This window comes from Styela clava, chromosome 11 (assembly GCF_964204865.1).
Source record: "Styela clava chromosome 11, kaStyClav1.hap1.2, whole genome shotgun sequence".
Lineage (NCBI taxonomy): Eukaryota > Metazoa > Chordata > Ascidiacea > Stolidobranchia > Styelidae > Styela > Styela clava.
Genome location: NC_135260.1, coordinates 18699710 through 18716142, shown reverse-complemented (window position 1 = coordinate 18716142; position 16433 = coordinate 18699710). Strand labels below are relative to the sequence as shown.

Below are 16433 nucleotides of genomic sequence, written 5' to 3'. Positions count from 1 at the left end.
CTGCCATTTCCAGAGAGGGAAATAGCGAAAGTTCAGTGAAATCTTAGGCTTCAAATGAAGATGCACGCGAAAATCCGTAACGTGTCGTACATGCTTATTAAGCTTTCGAATTATATTCGGGATGATTTCGTCGTTGGGGGTAGAGTGACAAAGGATTGCCTTTTAATACAATTTTCTTTGAGATAATTTCCAAAATAATATGCCATAATTGGGAAGTGTAGTCAAAAGGCAACAACAGTTCATTTTAAGCGATTCATGGCTCCACTTTTTAGACGCCCTTTTAATGATGTATTTGTTTGTTAGACTTTTCAAAGAAGATAGATAGGCTTGACTTAGATAAAATTGTCTAAAAAAATCATCCTAAGTCAAAATGATGGACAAAATCTTGGCACTGTTTCTGATGTTGGCTGTTGCTTTAATGATGATCCTCAATGCAGAGGGAGGTGAGTTATAATACACAAGAACATAATTTTATATATTGGCTCGAAATTGCCATCCTCATAGTAACGAGAGAGCTATGCTCAAATATATGGACACGTGGCGCGACATAGTGGCAAATTTTGATGGCGTCATAGCACACAAAAAACGATAAATAAAAGTAATAGCCTTCTAGCGAAAAATATATTATCTCTACTCACTGGAAATTTGAAAGTAATGGGAAAAGCAATTTTTTTTAAAACGATACAAAGAAGAAGACCAACAAGAACAAGATTACCAAAAATATAAAAACGATCGTCATGTCCACTGATGTGTCCAATAACTCCACTCTTAGCTCAGCACTAATTCGTCAAAATCGATTTGCCAGAAAACCACGACTGGAGAAATATGTTATATCGATTGAATTTCTATTTGCATTTGTCTATTCTACTCTATGCTTTTATTCCAGTCAGTCGGTATATTGGAAATGGCTTTCAAAAAAAAATTCTATTTAATTGGTCCAGTACTTTGCGGAAAAGGCCAATAATACCACTTTGGGCCCGTTGCAATCTGGTAGAAAAGTATTATCAGAGTTATATATACAGGGTAATGGGTATATATACATATAAAATGTTACTATTTTTTTTTGGCCCACCCAGTATATATATCCGAAATTTGTTGGAGCCATATTAGTATATATAATTTTTTTGGTATTTTAGGATGTTCTCCTCCGTGTGTGCACTCTGATTATTGCATTGGATCAAATTGTGTAGTGAGTGCCGTCTTTTTCATTTTACGCGTTTTGCTTTAATTTTTTTAGGCTTGGCCTTGGAAGGCATAGATTTTGTTTCTTGTTATACGTCAATTCTCGTACTCTAATTTTGGCGGATCATAGGACTAAACATTGAAGTATAAAGGTGTTGTCAGCTCGATTACGAATCAATGTAGTATATTATTTTTTCATCTGTATTTACGTGACAAAATAAATTACTTTAACATTTGATAACGAAAAATGACACTATTCACGGCTATCGTCTAAAAGTGAATATGGCGCATGCACATCTTCACGAGCAAGCTGTAGTCTTATATTGTAGAAATGTTCGAAAATAAAATAATATAGACAGAATCGCACCGATTTAGCACTTAGGGATAATTTTTTGAAATATGGGAATTTTAACAAAATTAATCCCGGGATTGGGGTGAAAAAAATTGAGTTGAAATATCGTGATGTGTTTTCATGAATAAAACCTCGGTGATCATATTCATAACAACACATTTTTTGTTTTCAGCCCTCAACTAATGGAAGAGATTAATATTATTATCACAATCAAGAACCGTACCACACGTATTAAATTGTTTATAAACGGATTATAATGAATAAATGCAACTTATGGACGAATTTTTATTTCCTCAGAAGACCAGTGGTGATTGGTACTGTAGACAGAAATCACGCTTTAATTGCAATTTAAACTGAGATCATGTGATTACGGCACTCTTTTTAAAACATTGTCTGTTTGCTTTGCGCTTATCTGTCTGGGAGAACTCGAGGAGCGGAGTGAGAGCAAAACGATGTTTATACTTGTGAAGAGTTTGGCATGAATACATTGAATTCTAGTTCCTGGAATACAGAAGAAAACGAATTTTTACAAGCTATATACACTTAAACCAGCGATACGTGCAAACAATAAGCCTTCTGTCCGCTTGAATCTGCCTTTTCCCGTAGATACCATCAAACAGCGCCCTGGTTCGCCTTGTGATTAAGCCGGCCCATCACCGACCAAGGTGAATTGGACGCAGACAGTGAATATCACAAGTGCACGACTTCCTATATTGTAGTACAAATTCAAATTTATAAGCGCTAAACTAGAATCTGAGATGTAAAAACTCGAAAATCCTTCGCCGAGGTTATTTTTCCTTTGTGACGTCACAAAAGTTCTGCGTTAACAATGATAATTCATTATGACGAAACAATTGGACAAATTTACATGTCCTACAAAATATAAATTTTTATGGGTTTTAGAATTCTTAAAATAAAATCTGAGTGAACAGACAGGTGCGCAGCATTACATAAATACCTATTTCATAAAAAAATCAAAACCTACAAAAATGACTTACGCAATTCAGTTATGGACCTTTCCCCGACCTTTGACCCTCGGAAAATTCTCCCTATACTTTACCATTGCAAAATTGTCAAGGCTATTTTAAGAGTGCTTTTGCGAGTTGGCGTCTGTAAAATGGGGTATGTGTTTCAAATTATCATTATGATTCATCGCATACAACAATCTGTTTTTTAAAAGTACCGGTAAAGAATTTCAGGCTAGTCTATCACATCACAAAACGAGGTAATGTTTACAATCACGCTTGGAAATCTGTCTGAGTGAGAAAAGTGTCAGAGCGGATGCGAAAAGGGGGCATTGTTACGTCACTTTTTGCATCTTGCTGATTGGCCAATGTCACGGAGTAAACAAGGAAGTCCATGCTCGGGGAAAGGTCCATTAGCGTGACGATATGTCATCAAAATAGTATTGACATCAACTACAAGAACATCAATGTCATCAAAATAGTATTGACATCAACTACAAGAACATCAATGCAAATCTTGAATCGAACCTGATTGATAGGAAATCATTTAATCGATCTCCGCATTGCAAACATTATATTTTAATTGGTCGCAAGGATTAAAATAGGATCAGAGCATTCAAAATATCGGCATTATTCTATGGCCTATGCCAATTAGCAGAGCAAATAACAAGATGCGATTCGCTAATATATATGTGGTGATAGTCATGTTATTATGCATGACTATGACTGTGGAGATAGACGAAGCCGGCTTAAAAGCAATGGTAAATGAGATATCTCATGAAAATGTATTTGTGGTACAAGTTCTTCATATATGAATATAAAACTTTTTATAATTTTTATAACAATAATATTAATGCCCACAAAAGAAATATTGTGTGTGCCAAAGTTGGCCTAAAAAGCAAGTTATAGAAACGTAGTTTGCCATAGGATTGATTATTAGGTATAAATGAAAATACATATAATACAGCAATATACAATCAATAAGCAAAATAAATGTTTTGCATTGTAAATATAAAATGAAAAAAATCTTTTTGTCTTTTATTTTTATCTTGTGATTAATTTTTCAGTTATTAGTGTTGTCATGGAAGGCTCGTGGGCTGCAGCTACAACAGGTAAGAATATTTGTGTTGTCAATTTAGAAAATAAGTCGTATTTTTATAGTTACTTGTGAGAGAATATGCACTAATTCATTGCCTTTGTAATATAAGTAATATATGATGTTGGTTGACAAAATTATGGCGTGTGATAATTCTGTACCTTCTCCACCTTGTTTAGACATTATGGATATAGGAGGAATTCTTGGTTTATGTAGAGCAGGGGTCGGCAACCCCTGGCACGCGTGCCAATTGTGGCACGCGAGAGGATTTCTCATGGCACGCTAAGCGATTTGAGCCATATTCAGATATTTATTTTCGTAGTGCGACAAACATTCTACAATTGAACAAAAAATAACAAATCGACAGATTCATTGAAAAAACATGCAATATTTAACTGCAATCGACGAGAGGCCGAAATCTGTACCCAATATCGGTGTAGATAAGCGTGTGCAGTCGATCGTCCCCCTGCTTTTAAATTTTTGGAAAACTGAAAAAGTTGCAAATATCGCGTGCGATTGCTTTTTCCTAAAATTCCTGATTGTTTTTTATCAGCGGGACGTGTTATTTAGGCCGTAAACACCTTTAGTTGGTGTTTATTCTCCCTGAATCACAACAATTCTTTCACGACAACGATAATTATTACTTTATATTTGCCCAGAATTGAAATTCGCAGAGAGTTATTATACAATCAATCCAAACTAAATACAATCAGCCATTAGGCATGTTTATCTCATATTTTTACATCAAAAGATTGCGTGGTATTTCAGACTAATAATGTTTATATTTTGACGCAAGAAGACGTAACCGCGAGTTACGTTGGACACAAAATTATATCAATATAGAAGAAAGATTTAGATTCTCGAAGCTGTCATGAAACGAATATTTTACTGGAGAGAAAAGTTGGTATACGCTGAAAAACTCGGCCTTTTTAACGAGTGCGTAATCGCGGCGACTGTTTTATAAGGAAATGGAAATTTTCGGTTTTGAAACACCCCCTTTCGAAAATCCCGACTGCGCGTCTGGCTGATTTTCATCATTTCACCGTGAGCTACATGTAGCCCTAACAAAAACGATGAAATAAAGGCGCTCCGTAGTATGTGCACCAAGATGACAGACACCGGGACGTAGAATGTGTACCAGGTTTGGGTTAAGACATAGTTTTATTCCAATTTTCTTTATTTTAGTTCTGTTATGAGTTTGGGGATAGCCAAATGGCTCCCGTAGTATTTGTACCTGAAAATATGGCCTAACCCTAACCTGGTACACATACTACGATCCGGTGTCAGCCATCATGGTGCACATACTACGGGAGTCCCAGAAAAAATTGTATCTTCGTTAGTAGTATTAGAAATGCCGTATGCCGAAATCTCTCGTAAGCTAGTTTCCATGCACGTTATCCAATAAAATGAATTTGTTTCTCATCCGACCGTTCCGTAAACTTAGAAACGTCAAACCAGATTGGGTATATAAAATAAATTTCCCAGATTTTAAACTTGTCATTAGCCATTTCTTGCATGACTCGAACATTAAATTTATTAAAATCAAATGTTAAAATGACGTTTCGGCGTTTCATTGTGAAAAAGGCGATTTTAGGTCGTCAGAAAATTTGAGTTATATAAATAGCATGGAGTTAAAAATGACCAGTCAAAGTTTTACCAAAAGCTGGTATGAGTTACTTATATGAAAAACACTCATTAGGTTGTAATCAGAGAGGAAATGTCATGTCCTACTCCATTTAAAGCACTTTCTATTAGCTCTTGACTGACCCCCTCCATCCTTGGCCGAGTAATGTTTCGAATATGTAAACATTTTACTTGACTATGCATGGCAGTTGAGCTGAGAGTAGAACGTAAATCAATTAATCGTGAATTTCGTTGTAACAATGCACACTGACTCGTTTAAAAATTGTTGTTGCGCCTATTATCATCGCAAATGATTACAATTGTTAAATTTTGAAGCATTTAGGCAGTAATAATTAGGCATGACATAATCAAAATCATTAAGTGTAGTGCTGAATTTGCAAATTCCGTAAATACAATTGAGCATTACTCAGTACGTATTTAGCTATAATAACAGTCAGGGTGACGTTTTGTTAAAAAAAATTTTTTTTAACTTGAAGGAATTAGTTATAATTAGCGTCTGACCCTCTTAGGCTCAAAGGCCTAGAAATGCCTTTATCGCCAATTTATTTGATCTTTATTTTTAATCAACATTCAGAATTCACGCAAACGCAGATTTCCGAGGTTTATCTATCTAATACTAAAATAACACGAACACCATAGAAAAGCACGAGAAACTCAAGTAGCGTTATAATAAATATCTGTATCTCGGTTACCGTTCACTTTAAACAGGCAGTTAATTTACAAGCGGTGATAAGTCTTCAACAGCTGTTGCTGATGTGAACACATGGGTATCCTAGAAATATAAAACTTCGATATCCAGATCCCCCTTATACTTGCAAAAACAATAAAGGGCTGAAATTTGAAATACCAATTTTAGGATATCGCCGCCGAAACGATCGCGGTGACAAAGACCATTAAAGATTATGATGAAGTTTGTCAAAATGGGTCGTAATCGTGGAGGATGCAAGGTGCAGTGGCTGCGAAAACGCTTACTGTTGCGTCACTATTGCATCTTGTAGATCAGTTAGTCAACGCTACGCAAATAAAGACGGGGAATCCATTCGATTAACTAATAGACTTCAGCATTTTAAGTTCAAGTCAATGATTAGTTTTCAATGAAAAATTTTCTTTCAAAGTAATTAATTTTTAAAGCATTAACTAAAGCCACAGGACGGGTTGTTGAGAGCCGCATGCGCCTTTCAAAGCCTAGTTTGAGAATCACTGAATTTAAGAGGAATGATTCGGACTCGTCATCAACTAATCGACAGTCAGCTATAACTCATTGAATAACTAGACTCGAGGTTGTATTGTCCGCGACTCGACTTGACTCGCGACCTTTGTTCGGGGTCTTATATATGACACAAGTATATAGCTAAAACATGAATATAAAAGAAAAGGAGCAATTCTCAAATAGGTGGACACGAAGATCATATAAAAGTTTTTTCGTATGTCATATTAAAGTGTTCCAGTGGATTAAAATAATATAGCGAAGATTTCAGGTGAAAAATCGATTTCGATAGGATGAAAGCGAGCTTACTTTTCACAATAACAATTCCAACAACATCAATTTAACAAAATGATCTACACACATACTTTGTGTTCAAAATGAGTACAATTATTCATATGACTCATTGCACGACGTTCAACGATAGTCTGGCCCAATTCTAGGATTCTATTCCAATTCTTTTATACAGCAATTATTCACGACTTTCGATCCATATCTAATTTTGTCTGAGGCCTCACTATTTTCGAAACAGATGCAACATGAGTATTATGTGACTGCAATTGGGGACACGCCTTTCTTTGCTCGTGGCTTTGGAGAACCTCTTTGAGGGCCCTGTTTGAGAAACTCTGGGATATTGTGTTGGACCAAACTACGTGACACGTTAAAAGTCTTATTGATTTGAACCTAAGGTTGTGATTAAATTGCGTTCGCAATGCCGGAATCCCATGGGTAAAGGCAACGCACAACATCGCGTGATACTAATACAATTCGCTTGTTGAATTGGTTTCCCAACTCTTCGGATTTGTTAAATTACGAAATTCACGCGTCAATCATACTTCTTTAATATTATAGTATTCTTCGATATCCTGCCATATCAGTGGTCTACTTAAATTTGTGGTTATTTTGCACATGACCTTGAATAAATTCTAAATTTTTGCACAACTGCAGCAATTGGCAAAGCATGTTCAGAAATTCCCCGCAAAGTTGAAAAATAAAACACAGCATACTCATGTGTCATTCTGTCCTTCACTACACGCTTCAGTCGTCTGCACGGTTTGGCAACATTTTCGCTTGCAAATTTTGCACTTTGTATTTTCATGATTTTTTTTTTGAAATATGCAGAAAGTCAATCAATCTCAGAAAACTGAGAAAAAAAGAAAAACAATATGAAATACACATTTTACAAAGGATTATATTAAGATGTATTATCATTAGCACATTAAAATAAATCAATAGAATTGGAACTTTTGTATACGTTAGAATATTATAATCCGGCGCGACGGCCGAATGGTTAAGCGTTAGACTCAACTTTATTGGAGCTGTAGGTTGAAAATGTCGGAATTAATTTCCATGACAATCAGCTCACCCAGGTTGTAATAAATTGAGTATGATATGTGGGGAAAAGAAATATTACAGATGTTGGAAAAAAAGGAGCTCATTTCCCAGGCAATACATGGCTTTGTACTGAGTGAAACGCGTATAAACGCGTACATATTGGAAATACAACACGTCAATACTCATATGTCATGTCGTACGTCACTTACCGCTTCAGTCGTCTGCACGGTCAGTTCTGCAACACCAAAAAATTGATTTTGTGCAGTGGGTTGTCATTCAAAATTGTGAAACTGTTGTAATTTTGGCAACATTTTTGCTTGCGAATTTTGCACTTTGCATTTTCATGATTTTTTTAAAAATATGCAGAAAGTCCTCCTCAGAGAACTGAGAAAAAAAGGAAAACAATATACGAGATAACCAAAAAATAGGTAGCAGTCGAAGCCAAAAAAAAATGAAAAAGTTCTACCGCAATATATTTCAAATTGAGCCTCAAATTGCGCATTGTATTTTCTCGATTCTCGAAAGATTGTTTTGGGATGGGTAGCTGTTCAGAAGATGCTAAAAGTATATAAGTATATTTTTATAAGTATATTTGGTACTCCCGAAGTATGTGCACCTAGATGGCGGACACAGGAACGTAGTATGTGTACCAGGGTAGGGTTAGGCCATAATTTCAGGTATAAATACTACGGGAGTCACTTGGCTAGTTAACGAAATCGTAATAGAGCTAATATGAGGTAAGTTGGGAAAAATTGTGGCCCAACCCTAACCTGGTACACATACTACGTTTCGGTGTCCGCCATCTTGGTTCACATATTTCGGGAGTACCGTATATTTCAAGTTTTATTCAGAGAAAAACTCTGTATATGCTCAGCTTACAGGTAGCTGGTTACTATCTATTAGATTATTAGGAGGTTCTAAGTCTATGCTTCCCAATTCCAAACATAGTTCCTTAATTTGTACACGCTAATTTTCATCTGGCCAATTGATGATTAATAATTTATCTGATACTATTGGATATATTATTCAGAGAATTATCTCATGTATCGAGAGTATGCAGCCTTTTATACAGGAGGGCCAGTTCGTCATTGCTTGCCCACTTTGTGCTGGCTGAAGTGCTAATTTGAACCTGAGATATTCAACTTTTACAATAATATAGTTGGGTTGACGAAAAAGTTAATGAGCGTCAGGAGATTGGATGCTCTTGATTCGTTTTGCCAGATGCATTTAGACTTTAACCAATGTGTGTAACGTTTCTAACTTAAACAAGAATTTCGGTTGAAAAAATTTATCTTTCTATTTAATAATATGTATTTTACAAAATTTAAACCTAATCCAGAAACTTTCATTTCCTGAAGTACTGTTACTGTATAGTGAGTGACTATGTATTTTACCTGGATACTCGTGATGCTATGCGTTGGAATACCACATGGACAGCGGATTCCCGAACAAAGTTCGCAGGTGTGGTCTCTGTATATTTATTGATAAAGTCGACTTTTTTTTCTCACTCGTTTCCCTCTGGCTGATTATATGTCTTGAATTGTTTGGAGCATCATGTCAACTGCTATAACTGTAGGTAACCTGTATAACAGTGGTCACTGGGGCTAGACATTCCAAATCAAATATTCGAATCGGTTCAGACGAAAATTTAGAATTGCCGCCATCTTGTTTTTTATTTGGCGGCCAAAGGTCATGTTGAATTTCTGAATTGATTTTATCGAAGGCAAATTTCTACAGTGTAATTCTGACATATTATTACTTTTTTTCCAGTAAGTTATTGATAAAAGACCCTTTCACTCAGGCGGTGGTATGATATCACTATTTTTGTTCGAATAGATTTCGATCGCTTGCCATACACTCACTTAATAGTTTGAAAACACCACAGTTTTAAATCGACCGGGCTAGATTTCAGCACACAAAACCAATCGCAAGTTATTCTACTTCATATTCAACCTGATACACGGATTTTGCGTTATATATATGATATCCTGATAACCTGATATATATATATATTTTTTATAATAAGGCTCACAGAATTTACATGGCGGCAAAGTTTCACAAATTTTGTGGCAAAATTAAGAACTCGAAACAGTTCACACAAAATGTGAAAAATTATGAAAGTAATATCCTATTAAGAGTCTCTTCAATTTCTGAACTGCTAGCAGGTTGAAAAAGATTGTTCCAGTAATTTAAAAGAAACCATAATTTTTTTTTCTGAAAACAGCAAATTATAGGTTCACCTAGCTAGACTAATTACCGAGTAGTACTGGGTAAACAAAGTGGAATCAGGAAAATTGCAAAATTTTCTTTTCAAAATTAGCAGCCCTTCAAGTATCAGTGTCTACTTGTCTAACTATAGCTACAAATATTTTCATTTGACAAATTTTCATTTTAAGCTACTAATATCAAAGTTTTCAAACTCAAAAATTTACACAGTCAGAACACAGCACTATAGTGTGCCGCGGAAAACAGTTTGCGAATATTTATCGATGCTCGTTCCTTTCTTTGTTTACTAAGAATGAAAATGACTTGGCCCCTGTTATGACTCTTACAATTAATTCAATTGTTATAGTTGGGCTTCTGTGTCGCGGATAGACTTCATATTCGAACAGTTGAATTTCTAATCTGAATTTACATTTTAATGATTTAATAAATTATACAAACATTTGCATCAATCCCATACCTACCACTTCAAGTAGTGAATAATTTAAGAAAGCAAGATCCAAACAGAAAGATTTAAGCTATTTAGTAGTAGTAACTCTATTGTTCGCAATAGTGGCTGCTTGTACAAAGCCTTGTCCGCAGTGGCGGGATTTGAGTGATTTAAAGTTCAAGATTGTGATCCTAATTCTGAGAGCTTTGTCAAAAATTGCCGATTTTAAACCATGCGAAACACCAAAATTAGAATTTATCCAACTACTTCCTGATAATACTAGTCTATTCATTCGGAGAAACGAACATATATTAACGTTAAGATAAGATAGACCTAATTAATTAATTATTCTTACTAATGTTGGAGTCGGAATGTACAAGAGGGAACGAAGATTGACTAAGTAACCAAAGTTCATGCTATTCGCTTCACATATTTATACTCTTTTGATAATTTACATAATTTTAGGATCATCAAATGCATCTGTATTGTACCAACAGAGACCAGAATTCCATCCAAACAGATCAAAGAATTGGACAAGAGAGTGCTGGGCCACGGGGGGCACGGGGGCGACCAGGAGAAGTGGAGTACCATATCATAAATGAAACTATAAAAGAGTATTTCCCTGGTATGTGATTTTGGATACGAACTGGACATATCAATTATTTTTTTAAATACTTTTTACCATTGTGGTTATGGTGTCGTTGAGGCAAAACATTTGCATCACGATTTTTCTGGCTCCTTTAACAAAATTTTACTCTAATTTGTTGATAATACAAAGGGTATCAGAATATTGTGTTTTGAACTGCAATACCCTTTTCCGTGCGACGCAGCCGCTAAGATGCTTGAATGAGACAGTATTAAACGAATTTACATTTGATGAAAAATTTCTGTCACCCTTGATGACATTAGAAATTTAAATAAGTAAAATACGTCGCATTTTAGCCAGAAATGAATACGATCTTAGAGTGAAATCTCCTATTATAAACGATAACTCTATCATTTATTGTCTATGTGGTGCCAAATTTTATGACTGAGATTTTTTTTAGTACCCACTATTTGTTTTTTCGTTATAGAAACTGAAATAAATAAAATATGATCCGTTTTCGTCCAGAAATATTGACCTGAAATTTCCATTTGAGATTGGGAACCATACTTAGATATCCGATTTGACCATAATATGATGCAAATTTGCTACCAATGTATAGGGTTCTTCTGACAACAGTGACTAAGCCGTTCATGGTTGACGCGAAGCCATGAGCTGATATAAAACAGCAAAATTGGGTGGAATACCAGGACCCAAAGCACTCTAGAGGTGCAAGGTACAAGGTATTTGATACCAAAATGCGTAACCTGCGTAAAATAATTAAGTTTGAAATTCTATTTTCGACTGTAAGAATCTTAGGTAATAAGCACATAATCTTCGATTTTCATAATGCTTCGTGTTAGATGTAAATATGGCGATTAATGTTTCGTTAAACTAAGCATACGAGGTTGGGACCGTGGTAGAAGCCACCGTTTATGATAAAAGCTTTCTCGTAAAAGTCGATGACGAATGATATTTTCCTACCGCTTTCAGCTTTTGAATACTTTTCATCATTATTTGTTTTTTTCATTGAAGCATCGGGGAGAACTCAAGCGGAACTGAATGAAATCGAAACAGATATTGAAGGATTGACATCAGGTAAATCAGAAAATTTTTGTAAAGTAAAGTTTCGTGAAAACATCAAATAACTAAACTTAGACATTTCAGAGCCAAAACCTAGCGCTCATTTATTCCTTCATTTTGTATTTACTGAAATTTTGAAATTAATTAGGCTCTTAGTTGCACGGAAAATCAATTTTTCTCAACCTGAGCAATCACCCCAACCAAGTTTAATTTTATATTATGACATCAACTTTTGTATTCTGACATAATCTTCGTCGATTTATCTTATTTTATACAATTCCTATTTATGCCTTTGCTGTGGGAAAGTAGTAACCACTGAAATCTTACGATATAAATATAAAAATGGCAGGTTGCAAGCCTAAAACCTTTGATTCACTGTAAACTGCGTGTTGGTATAAATGTGAAGCCTGAAGTAACTGGTTTGTGAAATCATATGGTATGATATATACACAACCTGAAAGTGAAAGACTTTTTCGTATAAGTCGTCTATAACAAACCAACTCATACTTATCCTGCATATAGTTTGTTGGCTTATAGAAAATTTTCGGACCTCCCGAAGTATGCGCACCAAGATGGCGCACAACCTGAACTCAGGTTGTGTACCAGGTTAGGGTTCAGGTTATGCGACATCTTGGTGGGCATACTTCAGGAGTACTAAATTGTCATCATTATTTCCTTTTATTGAAGAATCCTGGAACACTCAAAGAAAACTGTATGGAATCGAAACAGATATTGAAGTATTGAAATCAGGTAAATCAGGAAAAGTTTGAAAAGTAAACACGAGTGAAAACACCAAATAACAAAACTAAAATATTTCAGAAAATAAATATAGCGCTTATTTGTTCTTTCGTGGTTACTTTGGTATTGTTGTTTTGTAATGGGATAAACATAATATCCTGATTCCATATATATTACTAAGAAAAAGGAAAGCCTAAAATTTTCTTATGTACTTGTACCAGGTGCGAGGCTGCTCCCAGTTAATTCTTTGTTCTGTAATCATTTTTGGACACGTAGTGGACATAACGATCGTTTCAATATTATGTTGTTGTTGTTGTTGTTCTTGTTCTTGTTCTTTGACACGTTTTTAAAAAGTCGCTTTTCTCTTCGAATAGTGGACCAATTGCTTTGAAATTTTCAGTGGTTGAAGATAGAATTTTTCTCCAGAAGGCTATTACTTTTTTTTTTTCGCTATGACGTCATCAAAATTATTGCCATTGGGTATATTTGAGCATAGCTCTCTTGTTACTTTATCAGATCATATAAATAGTTTTAACATAATGTTACAGATGTTGGAATAACAAAGGCATGATGGGCATGATAATAAAATGATTCTACATTTACAGCAATGCAACAAATTCAAGGGCAGCTGAGAAACCCTACATCGGTCTCGCCAGAAATCGCAAACTTTAGCACATGGTATCGAGCGCGGAACAACTATTATTATAAAGTATTTGAAGTCAAGGCCACCTACGTTGAGGCAAAGGCAAATTGTAAGAAATACGGAGGTCAACTGGCATCGACGGGATATCGAGATGACAACGTTCGCAGGTGATTTGGGTAGTGGGGATGGGAAAGCGAATATATTCGTAGGACTGATTCAAAATGTCGATTCGAATGAAAGTTTAGATCCAAGCCGTCTAATGCTTGTATAATACCCTTTTTAAAAACAATTTCGCCGCTATACATTTTGAAATACCTGTTCCCGGTCTATACTTTACCGATGGAATAACACATGCTAGAAATCCGAACAAAATGAATTCGAGTTTGGCCATCATTACTTTCACCTCTAAGCCTACTGATCCAACTATCGAATTGTCGTGCTATGCTTCATTGGTTGGTTGTTAAATAAGCAATGAGAGACATAAATAATTTTTTTACAGAGAAATTTTACCCTTGGTCAGAACGGGAGGTCACACTTGGATTGGTTTGAACGACATTCAACATGAAAACACGTTTGTCTGGGAAGATGGTGTAACGGCAAAAGCAGATTCTATACCATGGCATGAGGGTGAACCGAACGATGCCAACGGTAATGAAGATTGCGTCGATATTGCTTCTGGTTTTGATTGGAATTTGAACGACCAATATTGTGGCGCGAAACTACAATATTTATGTGAGATTGCCACATAATTTCCACTTTACCACAAGCCAAAGAATGATAATGTCTGGATCTTAATAAACTTTAGCTATATCTAACCAAGATCGGTGGATATCAATGTTTGTAGATTATCAAATAAGAGAGCAATTATAAATAAACCTGTGAAATTTTTCCTTACTTTCTATCTGAAGATTTAGTATTCTGAAACAAAGTTAAAAACGTTCATTAGGGCATGTAATATATATATATAGTGAAGCTGGGGTCTGCGTCGACACCGGAGTTAAAATTTTAAATTTTAAGTCGAAGAATCAAAATTTTCAATGAATAGATTTCAAGTTAAATTTCGAACAATATTTCCAAACTATACGAAGCTTGGCATTAGAGACTGAATCAAAATTTTGCACTTTGAAAAAGTGAATATTAAGACACAACGCTCAAAGTTAAGAAAATATCTTACCTGTAACCAGAAATGTCGATTTTCGTGGGGTAAAAATTTGTAACTTCTTCGAGCGTAAGAACAAATTCTCCCATCCCATTGGCACCTAAATGTTTGCATATTGTCCATCCATATACATTCAAGGTAACTCAGAAAATATTTCAATAATATGGTTTCGTTTTTGCAGAATGTATTTTGCTCTTATTATTTCTTATATGACGAATATTCACGCATTTCGCTCAACCCTATACAGGCGGTTTGATTAGGAAGAACCGTCATTTTTGCGGTTTGGCATTACCTATACTCAATTCATTACTCCCTGAACAAGGTTGTGCGATTTGAATCAAAGATCCGCAATACAATCTGTTTAGGAAATACAATAAATGAATTATTCTGTGATTGAAAAGCTTTTTCCCTCGACTTGAAAAATATACTAACAGTTTTTTACCTTGATAGTGCATTTATTTTTGAAAAAAAAAGGATAAAATAACGATATATAGCTATACTATACTAATTAATCTAACAAAGAACAAATCTATGAATAATTCAATTTATTGTACTATTTTTTAAATCTTTTTCTATTGTATACCCGTATATTACCAAAAAAATCGAATGATAAATTTTTATCAGTAATATTTCATTTATCCCCTCTCGTGACTAGAAGTGGTTGTTATTAGGTTACATAGGTTGTCCTGTGCCTTGACGTTTTATGACACTTTGGGGTTTACTATTCAACTTAGTATCCAATATATTCGGTTTTTAGCTTAGCCTACGTATGATGCGTGTAACTGGAATTTGGTATTTCACACAATTAAACAAACAGTTTTAATATAAAATATATTTTACATAATTTCCAAATCATATTATGACGTCATATTTTAACCTTATGACGTCATTGTTGAGGAGAGGCCTTGCAATTGAAATAGTCTAGGCCTAGGGTCCTCTTACCGTTAGAATCCGACGCTGCGGAAACCCTTGCAGTAAACCGGTGTCCTTAATGATGTTGTTCACTAATACTCACTAATATCACTTTCTTTTACTATCATTGTATATTATCGAAATAAACCTGATTACTCGTTTGCTTCATGTTGATTTTATCAAAGGTCAGCCAAATTTTTATCTATTGCTGCACTAGGTAGGGTTAACACTAATACCGGAATAAGATCAGATGCTAATATTTAAAGCGGAGAGAGAAAAGCCCATACAAAATCCGGTGCGCTTTGGTATGCGTTCAACCAAAGGAGGACATTCTCGTAGAATTCAGTTAAAACCCTATCTAAAATTACTAAGATTACACAGACGCTGGGATCGCATATCAAAGTAGATCTAACTGGTCTTGATCTAACTAGCTGCCTTGGTTGTTGGCACATTGTTTAGCAATTTAACCAAGTCAGCAAGTTGGATTTTGCGTAAAATCGAATGAGCTTTGTGGAATAGGAAAGATTCTATATTTTACAAAGCAGCTACGTTTGAGGAGTTACTTAAATCACAGTTGTTGAATTCGATAGGAATTATATTATTAATAAACCAGTGACCAGAAATTCGGGTATCACTAGATAATATGAGATATAGAAAAAGCTTTCAACACGAAAAGATTAACCGTTACTTGTTAAACACACTCATTTGCAGGTATGTTTCAATAATAATCCATGAAAAATTCATTAACAAGACTTTCGACTTATAAACAATAGCAAAAATGGATATGGTGATTCAGAAATAATAGTAAGTAAGTACATAAATATATTTTAACAGCTAGCTGATGCATACAGGAAAGTAATCCTCTGCGCTAAAGTTTGTTTGGA

General features: G+C 35.0%; 1 protein-coding gene and 1 long non-coding RNA gene across 2 annotated transcripts; both read left to right on the top strand.

Moving 5' to 3' along the window:
• The first annotated feature begins 307 nt into the window (after nucleotides 1–307).
• Nucleotides 308–2283, top strand: LOC120348118 (uncharacterized). The gene is made up of 3 exons (XR_005570170.2): nucleotides 308–443; nucleotides 1137–1189; nucleotides 1707–2283. It is a non-coding gene; the product is annotated as an uncharacterized LOC120348118 (long non-coding RNA).
• Nucleotides 2284–9115: 6832 nt separating this feature from the next.
• Nucleotides 9116–14712, top strand: LOC120348079 (collectin-11-like). The gene is made up of 6 exons (XM_039418193.2): nucleotides 9116–9239; nucleotides 10897–11056; nucleotides 12050–12112; nucleotides 12785–12847; nucleotides 13441–13645; nucleotides 13978–14712. Exons 1-6 carry the CDS (start codon nucleotides 9162–9164, stop codon nucleotides 14225–14227), a joined length of 819 nt encoding a protein of 272 aa, XP_039274127.2. The 5' UTR covers nucleotides 9116–9161; the 3' UTR covers nucleotides 14228–14712.
• Nucleotides 14713–16433: the final 1721 nt, after the last annotated feature.

Bases quoted from the DNA above. Each gene is read 5' to 3' on its own strand.
- LOC120348079 (XM_039418193.2), top strand. From the start codon at position 9,162: ATGTATTTTACCTGGATACTCGTGATGCTATGCGTTGGAATACCACAT. The intron at 9,240-10,896 runs GTGTGGTCTCTG...ACATAATTTTAG, and splicing joins TTCCCGAACAAAGTTCGCAG to GATCATCAAATGCATCTGTA. The intron at 13,646-13,977 runs GTGATTTGGGTA...ATTTTTTTACAG, and splicing joins CGAGATGACAACGTTCGCAG to AGAAATTTTACCCTTGGTCA.